At 34.5% G+C, this 19,432-nt stretch overlaps 2 protein-coding genes and 1 long non-coding RNA gene across 7 annotated transcripts; 1 reads left to right on the forward strand and 2 right to left on the reverse strand.

Annotated features, from left to right (window-relative positions):
* Window positions 1-1,004: 1,004 nt before the first annotated feature.
* LOC101744788 (dentin sialophosphoprotein) lies at window positions 1,005-5,447 on the reverse strand. Of its 2 annotated transcripts, XM_021346884.3 has the most exons (4): window positions 4,936-5,447; window positions 3,552-4,861; window positions 2,554-3,477; window positions 1,005-1,133 (listed from the first exon to the last, which is right to left on the reverse strand). In XM_021346884.3, the coding sequence occupies exons 1-3, from the start codon at window positions 5,111-5,113 to the stop codon at window positions 2,572-2,574; spliced, it is 2,394 nt and encodes a 797-aa protein (XP_021202559.1). In that variant the 5' UTR covers window positions 5,114-5,447; the 3' UTR covers window positions 1,005-1,133; window positions 2,554-2,571. The 2 variants fall into 2 exon arrangements, with proteins under 2 accessions (XP_021202559.1, XP_021202558.1); XM_021346883.3 differs by having other exon boundaries at window positions 1,005-3,477.
* A 250-nt stretch (window positions 5,448-5,697) lies between these two features.
* LOC101735318 (serine/threonine-protein phosphatase 2A 56 kDa regulatory subunit epsilon isoform) lies at window positions 5,698-18,039 on the reverse strand. Of its 4 annotated transcripts, none has more exons than XM_062676123.1 (9): window positions 17,690-17,956; window positions 16,777-17,059; window positions 15,764-15,960; window positions 14,581-14,775; window positions 13,338-13,528; window positions 8,524-8,737; window positions 7,461-7,580; window positions 7,153-7,382; window positions 5,698-6,867 (listed from the first exon to the last, which is right to left on the reverse strand). In XM_062676123.1, the coding sequence occupies exons 2-9, from the start codon at window positions 16,913-16,915 to the stop codon at window positions 6,765-6,767; spliced, it is 1,389 nt and encodes a 462-aa protein (XP_062532107.1). In that variant the 5' UTR covers window positions 16,916-17,059; window positions 17,690-17,956; the 3' UTR covers window positions 5,698-6,764. The 4 variants fall into 4 exon arrangements, with proteins under 4 accessions (XP_062532107.1, XP_004924523.1, XP_037876397.1 ...); XM_004924466.4 differs by having other exon boundaries at window positions 17,276-17,892; XM_038020469.2 differs by having other exon boundaries at window positions 17,470-17,875.
* Window positions 9,172-12,260, forward strand: LOC134201401 (uncharacterized). The gene is made up of 2 exons (XR_009976677.1): window positions 9,172-9,310; window positions 9,678-12,260. It is a non-coding gene; the product is annotated as an uncharacterized LOC134201401 (long non-coding RNA).
* Window positions 18,040-19,432: the final 1,393 nt, after the last annotated feature.

Consider the following 19,432-nt stretch of genomic DNA (forward strand, 5'->3'; position numbering starts at 1 on the left):
GGATAAAAAGAGTTGTATAGAAGTAAGAATATAGCGTTGTATAGTTTTAATAATTTTACTGCAGTATCATCAATTTCTATTGCGAGTTGCACCCTGAGGCGATATACCCGTCTCAGATGGACCCTGTTTTCCAATTACAGCACAAGAGCGCATTATGCGGCATAATGCTCAACGTTGAATGTTTCAACTACAGCAACGCTTCGCACAATCGAGCACTCTCAAAAGTAATGCTCTCGCGTGATACTCGCAATCGATACCGACTCGATTGTGCGAAGCGTTGCTGTAGTTGAAACATTCAACCTTGAGCATTATGCCGCATAATGCGCTCTTGTGCTGTAATTGGAAAACAGGGATAGTCTCCTTTGACCGCGTCGAAAAATGACAAAATGATTCTACGCACGGAGGCAAACTTTGCTCTGTCTGAGATTGAGGATCCCGTCTCCGGTTGCGCTGCCTCGGGTTGAGCGGCTATCTCGACCCGGGACTGCTGCTAATGGACACTCTGCTTTAAAGATATTTAATTAGACTAAATAGTACAGTTTATAAAATTGGGGCTAAGGGATTAGAAAATGGGTAACGAGAGGGGAAAACATTTTTGAAGTGAAATTTCTAATACGACTTCCAACAAGGTTGCGTTAAACGTTTAACGCTCCTGGAGAGGGGATATAGAAAGAGACAGCGAGAGTGAATGCGTGGCACTCGAGTTTTTTTTTAAAATTTTATTGCTTAGATGGGTGGACGAGCTCACAGCCCACCTGGTGTTAAGTGGTTACTGGAGCCCATAGACATCTACGACGTAAATGTGCCACCCACCTTGAGATATAAGTTCTAAGATCTGTGAAGTATAGTTACAACGGCTGCCCCACCCTTCAAACTGAAACGCATTACTGTGAAGTATTTCGAATATTGAAAAGATAATGTAGTATATCCCCGCACCGAACTCAATATACCGAAAGATCTAGATGAAAAAAGTAGTGTCGAGTATTGAAATAAAACAACTCATATATACTTTGTGCATATTATAATTAAATGCTTTAACAAGTTACTAAATAAAAATGTGCTGTTAGATGTGGAAGTATGATACTAATGTTATTTATCCCAAAGTATAAAATACACCAATACTGCTTTAAACTCTGAAATCAAAATTAATTAATCTTTTAAAAGTTTTTAAGAGACAGCAACGTAAGAAAACGTCGCCGATGAAAAAGAATGTAAGTGCCGGTGATTTACGGATACGATTAGGCATAAAATCGCAATCAGAAGATTATTTTTAAGAAAAAGCATTTTGCATTAGGGGTACACACGTGATGCGTGACTTCACGATCTCGAACGATGCACGAAAGAATCCACTGGCTGCCTTCATTATGAATTGTTCACGAAATATCAAAATTACAAACAGTACATAGTTGCATTTTGCTTAAACATGAATGTTATTTACCGCTTTGTTACGATAGTACATACCTCTTTTTGGCAATGTTTACATTAATAACTATAATTATACAAAAGACAAAAGCAAATCTCCCAAAAGATACGAGTATGTCTGATTTTGCCGCCCTCTATTGTGGCAGGGGGATACTTAACGGACCCATCTCCACGTACGTTAGGAACTAGTACTGGTACCACTATCTTGTATATTCTGGCGCATAGCAGTCATGCATTCTAGTTTTGAGTGATCCAGTCGTTATTACATTGTAATTTAGACTTGGACGTTACGATTTAAGATCACTGACAAGATTTACCTTTAGGGTGACCGTTTAATACGGGTTGCAGACCAAGAGCTAAGCTAAGGTAGTTTAGCTTAGCTCGCATAGCTGACGCAGTTTTTCATACTTGTGTGCAGACCGCAAGCTATGCGAACTAAGCTACCTGAGCTAAAAACATGCTAAGTTAGTTGTGTAGGCCGATACGCAGCTACACGAGCTAAGCTAAGCCCTTCCCGCCTTCCCTGCACGCCTTTTGCACATCCTTCGCCAGTGTTGTCCAGTGTCCTTTGTCGTAGGCACGGTCGTTTTGTTGCGAATATGGAGCAATTTATTGAAATTGTTAAACAATTTCCTGTACTATGGAACTGAAATCTCGTAACACGATAACATAACTGAAAATGTTCATCATCTAACTCTTAAAATACAAGTTCTAAGCTCACCACTTGTGGGCCGAAATTGAATGTGTTAACATAACCAAAATCTAAAATGTCCTTTTCTTAAATAATAATAAGTCCGTATACATCTTCTTTTTCTATGTGTACTGTATCATCATCGGAACTTTCTTCATCGATTATACTCATAGCGAGCGTCGTCCGACTAATTGAACTTCGCAACACTGACTGAGCTTTGGCTTAGCTCTTGGCATGCACGCCATTTATTTCTAGCTTAGCTTAGCCTAGCTTGCTTATTTTAGCTTTGGCATAGCTTAGTTTTCGGTCTGCAACAGGCTTAAGACATGGTGATGGGCCTTGAATCCGTTAGACGATACACGCCCATATAAACAGCATACTTGAACTAAGAGCGCGTTTAACCGAATGATGGTGGTGAAAAAAACATAAACAATTATCACCTGATATAATAGATGTCCTCACTCACCACGGACGACTGATGTGTCATTACGTAACACTTTAGTCGGAAGCACTGCATCATGTAACTCGCCAGAATTTAACAGTGACGTACTTTCATTTTTTTTAACACTATTCACAAACGGTGTTACCACGTCCATTTCATCCGAAGTCATCTTTTTTAGTATATTCCCCTTCTTCGTTTCGGTTGGGTCCTCTTGTCCATTAATTATTTTACCGTGAACAGCATCCTTAACTACGTTCTCAGCCAGTATACTACATTCCTCCAAATCTTTGTTTATTTTAAATTGTTGATTATGTTCCTCGTTGTTTTCTATTGTTAAATCTTCTGTGCTCTGTCCAGAAGAATTATTTGCATTAACTTCATTAATCAAAATTTCTTTTACGGAATCAACATCTTCACTTAGCTTCCCACTATTATTGCTTGGCGGGGACACTGATTGGATAGCATCTTCTCTTTTAAGCTGTTTTCTAGGTTCACTCTTGTTATAACCCAGAGGGTGTAAATTTACTGACGAAGGAGGACTGCCATCCAAAGATAGCTCCATAGATGTCAGAATACTTTCATCTCGACTGAGATTAGATACAGCTCCGTCAGGTACAATGTGAATATTTAACACTGTTTTACACTTTTGTGCTTCACTTTCATTGTCGTGACGTGCGGAAATATCGGAATTAGGTACAGAATTACTTGAGAGTGTATTATTAGATTTAAATTTGTTTCTAACCAGAAATCCTCGAACGTGAGCTTGAATAATTGTAGCTGCACTTGATAACGTGGAAGAGTCGTCTGTAGATAATGACAACGATTTTTCTTCATTTACTGTTTGAAGAACAGTGTCCATTCTCGTTAAGCCTATGCCTCTTCTGTCTTTAACGATATTCAAATTAGAAAACTCATTTAATTCCTGGAACGCAAAACTCGTTTAATTAAAAATTTACATTCCAAATTGGCAATGGCACTTGTCGTCTCTTAACTCACCTTTTTCTCACTGTCATCTTCGAGCGAATTAGTTCCATCGTGTGAATCGCAAGTTGATGCTCTACTTTTGAAAAGAAAAGAACGAAAAACCTTTTGAATGGTTATTGCTGCTGTCTCAAGATCCATACTTGTATTGGGCTCGACAATGTCTACATGAGAGGCGTTATCTTTCATTGCTTCACTTTCAAAGTGTGTCACAGTATCTGTTCTGTCTGTCGGTTCTTCCAAAATTTTATGAATTTCCGATTCAATACTATCATCGTTCTCTTTTACTGCAGATAAATTTTCATGCGATTGTAATTCGTTTGTTGTACTGGAATCAATTATTGAATTTTTTTCTAAGGCAGCATTAGGAATTTCATTTGCAACAGTTATGTTGTAGTTTTCTGATAGATTTATTTTCTCAAAAGTCGTGTCACAAGTGTCTTCTGATATAATTATTTTTTGTTCACTTTCTGTAATAGCGTTTATAACTTGATGAGATTCATTGCCTTCTTTCGATATATTTGTACTCGTTTCACCTTCAATTATAGTATCTGCATCAGAAAGCTCAGTAACAGGAACTTTTGAGTTGTCATTTGGTACTTCTTTTGATCGATTTTCCTGACCGCACACGTCTTCAATATTTGTAGTAACAGGCACTACAACTTCAGCCATTTTATTTGCGCATTCAGACTGTTTAAATTCATCTTGAGTTTTAGGAATTTCCATTTTTACTTCTTTGTCCAGTTCCTTCATTTCACAAGTTATTTGATTCATACTTTGCATTTCTGCTTTATCATTCGAATGTTTTGAGGACACAATATCACTTGTCAATTTATGGCTTGGCTCATTTTCGCCATTTTCATCATCCTTTCCTAGTGCATTAGTGGTATCTAAGTTATCACCTTCAATCTCATAGATTTTTTTTTCACAATTAAGTACACTCAACTGTGAAATAATTTCTTTATTTGACGAATCTACATTGATATCATCTGATTTTATTTTTGTTGGTTTTTCATTTACTTTATTGTTCACTGAACCTGAGATAGTTTCATGTAAGATTTCCTTTTTCGAATTTATTACTGAAATCAATTCATCATCATGTGGAATGGTTGATGATAGCACGACACATTCTGCTTTAGTTGGTAAAAGTTTATCTTCAATAGAAGATGGCGTAACTGACTCTGAAAAGTTTTTATCAGTTATGATCTTTTCCGTCTTCTCACTGGCCTTATCGTACCTTTGTCGACGTTCATGGGCTTTTTGCCTCATTTTTTCTTGCACTATTTGAATTTTATCATTTAAGGAAATTACATTTTTCACGATTGCTGAAAATTTATTTGATTACTTTCTTTTTATAAATTGAATTTACTAATTAATAATTAGAAATCGATTTACGTACAAGTTCCATTCCTAATTTCTAATAACTTTGACATATGAGCAGCACAAAAATCATAAATATTTTCTGGATTATTTTTAAGAACTTCTTTGGATAGGTCTTCCATAAGTTCGACTAGACCTGAAGGCATCTTAGGTACCGGAGTTGTTCTAGAGTAGGCACGGGAACCCGTTACCCGCATTATGACTGAAAAATTTTAATATTAAACTTTGCTTATTTAATTAATGGTAAATTATTAGTATTTTTAAACACGAACCTGTTAAATCGTTCAGTACTTCACACTGTCAATGCCGCAGCAAGACCGCAAGAGTTATGACTATGGGAAGGGATAAAGGAATGTTTGGCTTACGTCGTCATGGCGATTTGCCATTAGAACTTGATTTTCTTGGCTATAATTATTGATCGGATTGAAGTTCATTGTACTATAGGGTGCAAGGTCTAGTAGGGTTGATGACTTGTTAGTTGTTACTAATAATAAATTACTCCATCAAAGTTGAATTCAAAACAAGGTATATCAACTGTTATGTATTCTATTGTTCTGATAATGTAATTTTTTAATTATTTTTCAATAAATTAAAATGAAAAACGATGAACAATGTAAATTTTTTGTGTATTTTTCACGTAATTTGCGCAACTGAGTTATCTCTAGGGTAAAAGTCAACACCGGGGGACAGCATCAAACAGATAGGACGAGCAAATTTAGCATACGCTACACGGCCGCTGCAGGGCTTCTAACTTTACAAAAAGTATACGTAAAGAATTAAATTCTGTGAGTCAACTTTTTTATTTTCATACTGTGTTCTATAATAGTAATTTATATATAAGATCATATATAATTTTTGCAATGTTAATACATTTTACATAACAAACATTTCCATAGTGTACATACATACACACGCAGTGGTGCTAGTTCGCGGCGCGTATCGGTATATACAGAGGCGCGGGCGCCGTAAGGCCCGCGTCGCTCTACAAGTGATGATAGAAAAAAAAATTACTACAGTAATATCATACAAATTAATGACTATTCCCTTAAAAATATTATATCTACTTTTAGCATCTTTCTACTCCAATATGATCAAATAAACGCTTCAGTATAACCGAGCCGCGTGCGTGACACACGGATGGTCTCAAGCTCGATTCGACGACTCTGTCCGATCACGGTGTCCTATTCCCGCAACTATGTATAAAAATCACACTGCTATAAATTTATAATAAATAAATGCCTATTTACACTATGTAACTAACTATACAAAATGATGGTACGTCGAGCATCTAATTTTGAACAGAAATTTGATACGACGATCTACAGGGCATCGGCTCGAGCTCCGGGCTCGTCGCCGAGACTCCGAACACAGCACACTAGACGATACAATTTTCAAATTTCTTAACAATTTTTGTACAATTATTCAGCCAAAGCCAGGTGCATGATTAATACATTTTATCCGTGATCATGCATCAATTATACATTTAAGTTTAAACCTATTAAACGATTTAACAACATTGAAATCCGTAAATAAACGCACGGGGCGGTTCTGCCCTCGCACGAGGACGAAGCGGAGGACGCGGAAGATGCAGAGGATGCAGGATGCGGAGGACACTAAGGACGCGGACACACGAGCACGAGGCGCCCCGACTGAACCGAACGCACCGACACATCGGCACACTCGAACGTACGAATCATCAGAGGTATAAAAAATTAATAACGTCGTTAACAAAAGTGTAATCGAATAGAAAATATCAATACATAACTGAAAGTAAAAAGGATCGCATTTAGTAAGACGCGGATGGAGGCGCGTATGGAGGCGCGGGTGGGGGCGCGGTCGGCGAGGCTATCACTTGGCGAGCGGCGCCGCGTGTTGCTGTCGCTTGTGGCTGATCTCCAGCTCGCCCAGCCGCTTCCACAGCTCGTCGCGCTCCTTCTCGCGCTTCTTTTCTCTGCGCGAACGTTTTATCAATATTAATATCACATTTCATTTTCTATTCAAGTAAGCTAGTTCAGAAACAAGAGCAGCAAAGCTGCAATGCCTACGAGCGACGGTGACCTTTTACCATGAGACGGGTTGCAATCTTGTGCACCTCGTTTAACGTGTTGAGTATATGTCGTAAAAATATATATAAAATACAAAATATAAATTTCTATTTTGGACAGTTTTTTAATAATATAATTTAGTTTATGGATCATTCAACTAAATAAAACCAGATAGTTGAAATTTAACGCACTTCTGCCTTTCTGCTTTGTAGCTAGCTGTGAGTTCGTCAAATAGTTTGGAATTCATTTCCATGAATGTTTTGAGCACATTGTAGACGAGGGCCACGATTGTTTGGTTCCAGTGCTCCTTGCTGATTCGGTACAACGCTGGGAACATTATAGGCATGATCACATGGTTGTTCTCTTCCATCAACGACATTATATACTCGTTATTCCAGAAATACAAAGCCCTCTCAGCTACCTGTAAATAATTTCACAATATAAAAGAATATTTTTAAATAAAGTATTTTATTAAATCATAACAGATGATGATAAATACCTGAAAATGAGGACTGGAAACACATTTTGCAATTTGCCGGAACAGTGGTTCTTGGATTTTAGCAAATTGTGCAGGCTCAATTACATCCAATATTTCTTCAATCTCGCCCAAAAACATTACCTTCATAATTAATAAATTAAAATTACTATACACTCAAGTTATTTATACATATACATAAATAGTAAAGTTAGATACAAATGAACATATTATTATTCATCTATTCCTTTTGTAGGAAGTGTACAGAGTATAGTTTCTGAAAGGAACACTAGCTGTAAAGTGGCAATTATTGGACTTTCGGGTTATGTATTATTTAGATAACTTTCATTTCTTTATATCTCTACATAAAGCTGTAGCTGGGTAGCTGAGCTCATGAGAGAAGTGGTTACTGGAAAATAGAGGCCATGGGATTTCTTTATTCATGGGAATACTTTACACTCAAGCCATCTTTCATGTCATCCTGCAACATTCTTCGAAATATGACGGATCTTTTAAAATATAGAAAAACCCACGTACCAACGTGCTTGTTTCGTAAGAAAGTCATGCAAAATAGGATAATCTCGAGAATCATTACATTTCATTGCATAAATGAGTGATCGAGCTTACGTCCACCTGGTAATAAATGGTTCCTAGACCCCATAGAGATTACAACATGACTGCTGCAATCATCTTTGTGACACGAAGTCTCAATATTATGGAATAATAACTATTCTACACTTCAACCCGGAAAGAATGACTGTCTCGCGGCAGAGATAGGCAGGCTCTTGGTAAGTAGGTGCTAGTTTACAATGCGCCTTACTACCAGTAAACACAAGTTGACAGTCGCAGTAAGCAGGTATAACAGTCAGAGAATGCTGCCGCCTGTCTCCTCGGCGATTCATTTGGACACCTTTCGTGATACCCACATGAAAAGATGGGGTGGTTCTATTCTAGACGGACTGATTATATCTTGGGTATGATTCCCCACACCCAGTATCCTAATGTTTTTTTAAATTCTGTTTGTACAATAACAAAAATAGATAAAACCACATTCGAATTCCATTCGATTTGAATAATAATGTGTTACCTCTTTCTGTGAACAAGTCTTCGGCCAAAACTTGAGTAGTCCACGCACAACGGGCTCCGTGAGCGTAGCGTCCTTCTCGAGGAACTGAACCACGCAGTAGGCAAGCTGAGCGTGGTATAATGACAAGCACTTCACCTTGTGCAGAGGCAGTAGCACCTTCACCAAAAATTGTTTGTGCTCACTCTTCAACGGTAAGGCGAATCCGTTTATTATACTGTAAAATAAAAAAATTATTAATCTCAGGGAATGATCCAAAATAAATTATTTATGATTAAAGTTTTACAGTCATTCAGCATGTCAATTTTGTTACATTTTTGAACCGAATTGCAATAAGTGCAGTCTTGTGCCCCAAAATTGAATCTCAATAGTTTATTTTGTTTAAACTACTAACAGAAGTAAATTTACAATATATTAGGTCCTTACATATGAAATTAGAGTTTTGTCGTACTGACCACTCTGAGATATCTCCTCTTTGGATAAAAATTTCAAATTCAAATTTATAAATTAATTTAGCTGGTACATTTGAGTTTTGTAAACAGTCATTCATTTGTTTTTTCCTCGTTATTTTTTTCTTTGGCGTCGCTTATTACCGCACAATGGAAAACATGAAATATCGGTGTATTTACGAGTACGATTTCTACAGTGGCACCAGTGCTACAGAAGCAGCTCGAAGGATTAATGATGTGTACTGCACTAGTATCGCAAAAGAAACCACAGTACGTTTTTCACGTCTAGTGTGGAGGCGGATCCATCACAAAGCACTTCAGAGATAGCTGCAGGTTTCGGGGTAAGTGATGAAACTGTATTAATCCACTTCAAGCAAATAGGGAAAGTTAAAAACTTGAACGATGGGTACCTCATGAATTCAGTGAATCGAACTTGCAAACACACGTCGACTGCTGTGTTACTTTGCTCAACTGACACAATAATGAAGGGATTTTAAATCGAATTACTTGTGATGAAAAGTGGATACTGTACGATAATCTGAAGTGCACGTCGCAATGGCTGAACCCTAGAGACCTAGCCGAATTCTGCGCTAAACAAAAATTGACTCGAAAAAGTTACTTGCGAGTGTTTGGTGGACTAGCGCCGATGTCGTTCACTACAGCTTTCTAAAATCTAGCCAAAAGATGACGGCTGAAATCTATTGTCAGCAGCTGCAAACCATGAAGGAAGAACTAGCTGCTAAACAGATCGGTCCGAGATCCGAGATCGATCAATCGCTCTAGGCCACTGCTGCTTCACGACAACGCAAGACCACACACTGCACAACAAACCACTAAGTTACACTACGATGAACTACAATTGGAATGTTGCCTACATCCACCATGCTCCCCAGACCTTGCTTGATTTTATTGATTCTCGGCCCCATGGTTTTTTTAGTAAAGGAATCAATGAACTACCTATGAGATGGCAAAAGTGCATATACAGTCGTGGTCAACTAATTAGGGACATTCAAGATAGTGAAGGGCTATAACCGGTTATGTACATTTAAATATAAAACCCTATTGATTTTTCAGCACTTATTATTTGCATAATGTGGTCCAATTATTATGCTATAAATGGCTGTAAATAAAAGATTTAATAAATAGAAAAAGTATTTAATATCAAAGATTAAACATGTATTAAATATTAAGGTACAATTCTCTAGTGGACATTTAATTAAGGACAGTAAAGTATAATGAAAAATACAGTTACACAAAACTTATAATCTTCAGTGTTATAATATCTTTAACAGCTCCATTTTATTACGTGTAAAAACAGTACCCAGTAGCAAAACCTTTGTTACTAATTACCACTTGACACCGATGTGGCATAGACATTATCAGTTTCTGACATGCTTCGACAGGAACGTTTGCCCATGCCTCACAAAAAGCTTCATGAAGTTCATCCAAATTTGTATTACGATAAGTGGCAACTTTTTTCTTGATTTCGTGCCAAAGGTGCTCAATTGGGTTGAGGTCCGGGCTATTTGCTGGCCAATCTAGCACCGATACAAACTGACTGGTAAGAAACGACTTGACTGAATGGGCGGTATGTTTCGGGTCGTTATCCTGCTGAAACGTTCATATAATAGGGAGATGCTCCTCAGCATAGGGAAGCATAGTTTCTTTCAATATTGCCTTGTATTGATGTTGGTCTAAGTTACCCTGAACTTTCCTCACAGATCCCACTCTATGTACAGAAAATGAACCCCATATTTTAATGTTTCCACCACCATGTTTCACCTGTTTTTTTGTGAATCTTGGATTCATTTCCGCTTTTACAGGACGCCGTACATATTGCCTTCCATCTGAAGAAATCAAATTAACCTTGGTCTCGTCAGAGAAAAGTGCATGTTGCCATTGGGCGTAGGTCCAATGTCCATATTTACGTGCAAATGCCAAACGAGCATTTCTATGTTCTTTCTTCAACAACGGTACTTTGTGAGCCACTCTTCCGAACAACCCTGCTTCTACCAAACGTCGTCGAACGGTCCTCGCAGATACACCGGCTCTTTCGTTTGCCCGAAACACTTCGTGTTTAATTAAAATAGAGCCTAGAAATGGATATTTCTTAGCTAACCTGGTTATCATTATATCTTCTTGCGGAGTCGTTTTTCTCGATCTTTTTGTTCTGGACACATTTAAAGCTGTGTTATAGCGCTTGAAATGTTGCACTGCATTGCATACCATAGTTTTTGAACAATTTAAATGTTGTGCTATTCTTCGGTATGACCAACCACGCTCGACAAACTTCATGATAAATTTTTCGTAGTGTTGGATCGCAACTTTTATTTTTGCCCATTTTTCTTCAAAATAATTCTCAAAACTTAAAATAAAAAATCTGGATTGCCGCCAAAACGACCACTAAACAATAAGAAAAGAAACAAAAAAGTATTAAAATTCCAATTCTGAAATTAGAACGCAATACCTCAGTGTCCCTAATTAAATGGCCAGCCAGTATTCTTTGAACCAATAGCACTATGATATTGTATCAGCTATAATGTAAAGAGGTTTAATGTTTAAGAAGTTGTTATTGTTTGTATAATCGCGCACATAAATAACTAATTACACTTACATGTAAAAGATATGGAATATTGCTAAGACTCGTTGGAAAATAAAAAAAATATTCACAATTTGGCTTAACTAGAGATTGTCCCTAATTAGTTGACCACGACTGTATAACAATGATGCATACTTTGATTAAATAAATATATTTTACAAAAACATAAATATATTCCTCCCGTACAAAACTCAAATTTCGTGTATAAAGAACTATAATAAATAAAAAAAATTCATAAGATTACAATTTGTTTTCAATGCTTCAATCGCGTTAATGATGAGATTTGTTCTTATCAAATATGCTATGGGTCAAAATTATGCTATCTGCGTGGACGTTGTTGCATGACCTTTTTTTTATCATTATTAAAATCAGTTTAGGTAAATTGGATTTCAAACTTGTCTTAATCAGGCGTCATCTGTCATCTTATTATTTTAAGTAAATATATTAATTCAATGGAAACTGAATACGACCGTGTACTTATTTAATTATGATAATGAAACGAAAATTATGTGTTACCATAAGATAGGTATAACTTTTTCATCTAGAGTTGATTACACGGTGCTAGTATGTAAAAATGCTACTGTGATATTAGCAAGTGTATGTAAATTTGTTTTTAGATCGTACATGTAATATGTTGGAAAACATCTAAACTAACTTGGTAACGACTTTGTGAATAAAAATTGAGCTTAAAACCATGTTTTTTTCTTTATTATTGTCCCTATTCTACTAGGAATGGTCAGTGCATAATATATCTGTTGTAATTTAAATTCACTACTTTATGGTTAATGCCAGGTATTAAACAAGGAGTATTAAATAATAAATTAGGTGATATTAATAATACTTTTAAAGGATGGTTATTAGGTACTAAAAGTAGCCTTAGCTAGAGGCAGCAGTCTTATACCAGTATCAACATTTGATAGATAACATACCAGACAAATTAACATACCTATGTTATATATAGCGACAACAAATATTGCTAGTATTTTTTGTCAGAAATATTTTGTATACAGGCATTAAATACGTAATGCTTTACAAAAATTTGTGCCTGTCAGAAGGATTTCAACCTGGATGATTGCGGTTTGAATCGAGTAAGCCGTATGTCTTATCTTTTAGGTCACAAAGACGTTTATGAAATGAATTCAAATTCAAAAAGTCTAATTATTAAGACTTTTTCTTATTACATACTGGTGTATATTTTAATAATCATTCGAAATTTGTACATTTTTTGTGGTCAAAAAAACTTTCAGTGTAACCTTTAAATCAAAAATTTTAAGGCATTTATTTTGATTTGAGTTATGAAAACAGTATCATTAATATGCTTATGAATTATATACATTGTAATATTACAAAAAGGTGCATATAAAAATTAAATATTGATAAGACATATAACTTTTTGTAGGCATTTAAATCCTGCTATTGTCATAAATTCAGATTTTTGTAGGTCTACATTGATAAATTTAGAGACTACTTATTCTAAAAATATATCAAACATGATCAACTTCAATATATATTAGATATCATTACATCTGAAAATAATTTGAGCAACAAACACCCTATACTCTCAAACTGATTTTTCCAAGGAGTTCCTGCAAATTGTTATTATTGTGTGTCGAACACAAATCACAGATATGATCAGTTCTGCTATTTTATAAATAACAAATAATATATTTTACAAATTATATTGTAAATAATTTATTATTTTATAAATAATAAATTTAAAAATAATTTTATTACAAATACATTAAAAGTAAAATATTATCTAAACCAACCTTCCCAATATTTCTAGCAGTTCACCAACACCATTGAAGTGTTCAGTTTCATAGACAAATCTCAAAAATATATTATTGATCTGTTTCCGTATAAATGCTCGCAGACCCAAAAATTTTCCATAGATGCGATGTAGCACGGTTTTCAGAAAATCGCGCTCGCGCGGATCTTCAGAGTCGAACAAATCTAAAAGCTAAGAAACAAAACATTATTAAGCATTCAAGTAAAACATTTCAAATTTAGATTATTGTCATATACTTAAATTCCATAAAGACTTTATTGTAATGATATAAATAGAAAATTCTGTAGGAAAGTAAGTTGTTATAAATATATTAAATCGTCTAATTAGAAGTATATGTTGTAAATATGTAATTGTATATAATAGTTTAAAGTTTAGTTTTTTTCCAAACAAGCTATGGTATATATTTTATTTAAATTTACCAAAACATAACAGATCTAAATTTTTACATTTTTTAACAATAAACGATTACTTGTTTAAACGGAAATGACCATTAAAAAAAGGATTTGAGTTGCAAGATTATTTAAAAAATAAAGTTACAGTATAACTTAAATTAAATTATTGCTTTATTAAGCAGTAGGTAAATAAAAAACTCACTAACAGCTTGAAAAAAGTTAGGAATTCATCATTATAGTAGTTAGTTCTTGCTAATGAAATATGGAATTGATTTAACAAAAAATTTAGAGGTTTGCTAATAGTAGACAGAACAAAAGATCTCCTTTATTAATTTATAGCTTATAGACATCACAGCATGAATGCAGCCAAACACCTAATTCATATGAAATCAAAATCAATTACATTACATAACAGCTGCCTCCTCCTTGACGATGGGAGGTATGATCCACAACAGAAATAGGCAAAATAGTGGCACCTACCCTTAGGTACAAAAATAAACGAAATTTTTCTTGAGCATAAACCTTTAAATTTTCTGTAGATTAAAAGATCAACAATTAATGTTTGTATTTTAAAAAGCTTTTCTTTTTATTACATTTCTACTTATTAAAAATAAGAGTGAGAAAACCAAATTTAAAGGTATTTATAAATCAATTTAGAAGATCATTCGCAGCTGCTTTTTTTATAGTTACATACACTTCACCAACTAAGACCATTACTTTTTTGGTAAAATTAATGGAATTTATGCAATTTTAGCTGTTTCAATAGACTTGGTAATTGTGAATTGTGAATAAATAAAGGTAAACTTAAAAACATATTTCAAATGACAATACCTGTAAAACAAATTTTTGATCGATAACCTTCTTGCCTATAGTAGGTTGGAAATCAGTTGACTCAAGGAAGCGCAGGAAGAATTCGTAGACTAGTTGAAGATGGGGCCATGACGCCTCCAGAGTCGGATCATCCTCTTCAGGATCAAAATCAGGGTTTTCACTTGGAGGCAGGGTACGGAACAGATTTGCCGATATCTAAGTGAGAGAATGTGTTAATGGTTCAGTATACATGTTAACAGAGTTACAATTCATGAAGAATTTTTCATCTTGTGCTAGGTAACAAACATAGCTTCACAGAAAAAAAATTGATTACCACCACCTAGTTTGTACCATTGTCAATCTCAAGTGATAAGACAGACATAAATACATTATCTGCAAAATATGTTTTTTATTTAAATATGTTAAATATGTTATGTGTTATAGCAGATCTACTAACTCTAGCAGAGTTACTACTAACACTATTAAATTCACATTAGGAGCGTTAAAAAACTGTTGATAAAACATCACTTGCCTAATTGTGGACAAGATACATTAAAATTTCACATTGTTGGAAAACACTAGAGCTATAATTTTAGTGAAAAAGATGATATTTATAGTGACACTAATGGTACCTATGATACCACATACAAAATGTATTTTTGATACATTTTGAATTTAATAATTGTAAGTTAATTTCCAACAATGGCATGTTCTTTTGTTACTTTCGAAGGCAGTTGTGCTTATAGCCCACCTTTTAACAAGTGGTCAGTATTACATCAACAATTCAAGGGCCACAGTAGAATTGCTGGCTACTGCTGAAGAATTTTAAAATTACAGAACACAAGGAAGGTATATCAAAAATGTCAAGAAAAACAGAAAAAGGATTGCTATCTAGAGTTAATTGGCTTATACCATCTACCTCTCTATGCTATTAAACTTACTAATGTTTCTCATTGTGGACAAATAGTTTTAAAAATATCTTGACTGTGAGAAAATTTCTGACAAAGTCCTCACTTAAATTTTTCCTCCTCACAATTTTATATAAACTGGAATTAAATTTCGTTTGGCAACACTTCTTGCTTTGTTTGTAATGTGAATTCTGAGTTGATGCATTACTTTAATACTCTTTTTTTAGCCCTGTTACCATTATAATAATACACTTACTAGTATATTGCTACACCTAAACAATTTTTTATTGACTTACCATTTTTATAATTTCTGGATAAACAGGCTCTGTAAGTACACCGCGGCCACCATGAATGTACTCAACAAGTTCATTCAGTGTAGCACGTTTGATCTCTTTGCCTTTCAAATCAGCAACAGGATCCATGAAATCAAACGCCACACAACATTGTCGGAGTTTACGGATGAACAATTCCTCTTGTTCACTGCTTGGGACATCTGAAATTAACATTATTGTACACTAAATAATATGCAGACTACTATGATTTCAGTTCCATTTTTTTTTACAAAATCCATTAGCAAAGATAGTTAAGCTACATGTAATGTGGGGTTGTTACCAAAGCCCAACATCACAATATGAATGTCATCTGTTTTAAGAGACAAGTCAAAGTCTCAATTACACAGGAATAATTGCTATTCTTCTTTTCAAAGAATAATGCCTGTCTAATGTGACATAATTAAGCAGGTCAATAACGCTAACCCATACAAACTAACAACACAACATACACAATCACTAAGAAATCCACTCCAATCTAATAAGCCCACTTTACCAATCTTCAGATTATCAATCTCACTTCCCATAATTATTTTGATACTATGATTACAATTTCATCTAATAAAAATAATTTCCTATGTTATTAAATAATATTATTTGTGTTTTTTTTATTCAAAATATATTCATACGTTGGTTTATTTTAACTTAAAATATTAGTTAACATATGAGAATAACTACTATTTTAAACTTCTTACGCCTATGGTTTAAGAATTGTGTGATAAAACATAAAACAAACAGTTCAGATTGAGGATTCCAATAAGTTTCAGTAACCAGATAATTAATTAACCTTTTATCTAATGAACTGTAGGATATCACAATTTAAATAAATCTCTAGTCCTTTACTAATTTCACTTCTTAATAGACAAATAATTGTTCAGTTGTAAATAGTTTGATGTAAACATTAGAAAAAAAAAAGTTATGAAAGTGCAACTCAATAATAACTTAAATGAAAAACTAGGTTATTACACACATAAACTTACCTTTTAACAATGGCAATGCTTGTAGCTCCACATCTTGCGTATTACGATAACGAGAGGAACCCTGAGACTTCTTAGTCTTTTTCTTCAGTGATCTTTTAGCAAATGGATCAATCCTGTCCACAAACGTTCCCGAAGACATTTTGGCAATACGAAAGCGTCCCAAACGACTAAAGCTACACGGTGATCAATGCAAAAGATTTGTTGTTTCCGATTGTGTCATGATCTGGCCCAGTATACGAGATGAACGCGCACTTCCCGTAAGGTCGCAGCACAGTATTAGATCCTAAACAAACATTCCTTCGTCACACATGACGGTAATGGAGTGGTCACACTCAGGCCATTCTTTATACACTTCAAGATTCCACAACAGTTACGTAATTTAAATAGTTCTATTTCATTAATATTACACAAATAGAGAAAAAAATAATTCGGTTCACAGTTTCGGTTTTAGTTTCTAAGGCGTGTCACGAATAGCAGAAGGTAGAAGTCATATACATACAAGCCTCGTGTAATATCAGCCGGTCAGTCAATGACAATTATTATTTCTCAACAAAAATCACGAAAGATTATCCAAAGTTTTACTCGTAATAACACACAAAGTAACGAAACAAAAAAACTGTGGTTTCTCGTAAGTGTATTCAAAACTGAAGCTATGATGACACGATGTAAATTTTAACACCAAAAATCCATCACCGTATTCTCGCCATCGCTCACCATCCGTTTCGACAATGAAACAGAACGCATTTTATCGCTACACTCAGAATTAATTTAAGATGTGGCACTTTATTATGACAAATCAAAGTTTATGAGGCGTTTTTCACTTTGTGAAGCGATCAATTTATAATTTTTTTCAGTAAAAGATTATCATCACTGGTTTGCTGCGAAAACGCTACACTCTTAGAAAAGTACCTACTTCTGAAAATAGATGGAGATAGAAAATATTCTTTTACTCCTTTTAATTACTTTTAATGTTATAATCGATATATTTGGGACAATATAAGAAATATATAAAAGTTATTATTATTTTTAAATATTAATAAACTATTTTAGGATAATTTTTAAAGCATTTAATGATAGTAAGAAATAAAAAAATATTAAAACTTTTAACGGCTTCCGGTCACAGATTATAGTTTGAATGGAAAATTGAAGCAGACCATGAAGAATGTTCGGTTTCTTATTAAAAATTTGCAGTTTCCGATTTTGCAATTATGCTTTTTTTCCGCAAGTAATTTCTAATGTAAAATTCTAAGAAATATTTTTCATTAGTGAACAATGAAATAAAAATCTATGGTCGTTTTGGTATTAACTCTATGGTCTACGCTTTAGACTGATACCTGGTAATTTATCTAAATTTATGTTTACTATTTTACTAGTATTCTATAGTAACACTAGATGGCTGTATTATATACTCGTCTTGTGCTATTATATAACGAGTGGCTTGTGCGTTAATCGGCAGGTGCCTAATCTACAATGGCAAACTATACCAGCCAAACAGCACTGGCGATGATATTGGTATAACTTCGATCTCCATTGTCGTATACACCCTAGCAACTCTCACTACTTTCTCGATAAGCGAGAGGCGTTAAATTATTTATGCCTTCACGTGATGATAGCTGTTTCTGATCAAGACTCATTTTTAGATCATATCTGGCACTTAAACTTCTTCCTTAGAATTAAACATTACCATAACATGTCGAAACCATGCAAAGTCGTCTTCCAGAATACTAGTATCTTCCTATATATGTATATGAATTACCATTCTGCTGCGGCAGTATTAATATACTTTAGCATTTTTTATCTTTCAATATATAGTCTGTTTAAATATGTGTATTGTAAATTCAAAAGTAAGTTAATTTGTTTGTTACGCTTTCAAGTCTTAACTACTCAAGTATTTTTTATGGAATGTTGCATAAAAGTTGGCAGGGATACTTTACTCGGGATTTTTTTTACATTACAGTGAGAGAAGTCATAGGTAAGAGCTAGTATTAAAAATAATACATAATTGGAAAGAATTAACTAACTGTTACCTGGCCGCAAACTAGCTTTCTCGGTCCTATGGGTAAAAGAATCATAGGACGGGATAAATATACGAACGAATGAGTAAGATACGACTCGTATGCATTTAAAAAAGTAAGATAATATGAATAAGTTTAACACCGAAATAAACAGAACAAAAAAATATTTTATATTTTTTGTTCTATCATTCTCATAATTTATTTTCACATTTTGGTTAACTCTTTTTGAAAATCCCCGAAATTAGTTGGATTCCCTTTGGGCGGTGGTAGAGTCTGGTTCTTCGTAGTACTGGTGGGTTCGTTGCCACCGCATATTCTTCCTAGTTGTATGAATATTGACACCATCGGTTTGAACAAATCTTCAAAGTAATGCTTAAAGATTGATATCCCCTGTTTAACATCTCTATGGAAAAGCGCGGGAAAGGTTCGAACTTGGCGGGCGCGGTTTTTAAATTTTTTTCAAATTAAATTGTAGATTTATTGTAATTAGTAATCAGAATAGTTCTAAGTTGTGAATTTTAGATTAGTGTTATTCCTATATTTATTATTTATCTTTTCTACGTAGGGTAAGTTTTTTCTGAATACTTTTATGAACGAGCCGCCAGACCCAGGGGGCACAGTGCCCCCTGTGGGAGCATTTG

The sequence above is a fragment of the Bombyx mori genome, chromosome 25 (genome assembly GCF_030269925.1).
Source record: "Bombyx mori chromosome 25, ASM3026992v2".
In the NCBI taxonomy this organism is placed as follows: Eukaryota; Metazoa; Arthropoda; class Insecta; order Lepidoptera; family Bombycidae; genus Bombyx; species Bombyx mori.

Bases quoted from the DNA above. Each gene is read 5' to 3' on its own strand.
- LOC101744788 (XM_021346884.3), bottom strand. From the start codon at position 5,113: ATGCGGGTAACGGGTTCCCGTGCCTACTCTAGAACAACTCCGGTACCT. The intron at 4,862-4,935 runs GTACGTAAATCG...ATAAATTTTCAG, and splicing joins AGAAATTAGGAATGGAACTT to CAATCGTGAAAAATGTAATT. The intron at 3,478-3,551 runs GTGAGTTAAGAG...TTTGCGTTCCAG, and splicing joins AAGATGACAGTGAGAAAAAG to GAATTAAATGAGTTTTCTAA.
- LOC101735318 (XM_062676122.1), bottom strand. From the start codon at position 16,915: ATGTCTTCGGGAACGTTTGTGGACAGGATTGATCCATTTGCTAAAAGA. The intron at 13,529-14,580 runs GTATTGTCATTT...TTTGTTTCTTAG, and splicing joins ATCAAAAATTTGTTTTACAG to CTTTTAGATTTGTTCGACTC. The intron at 7,581-8,523 runs GTAACACATTAT...TTAATTATGAAG, and splicing joins AGACTTGTTCACAGAAAGAG to GTAATGTTTTTGGGCGAGAT.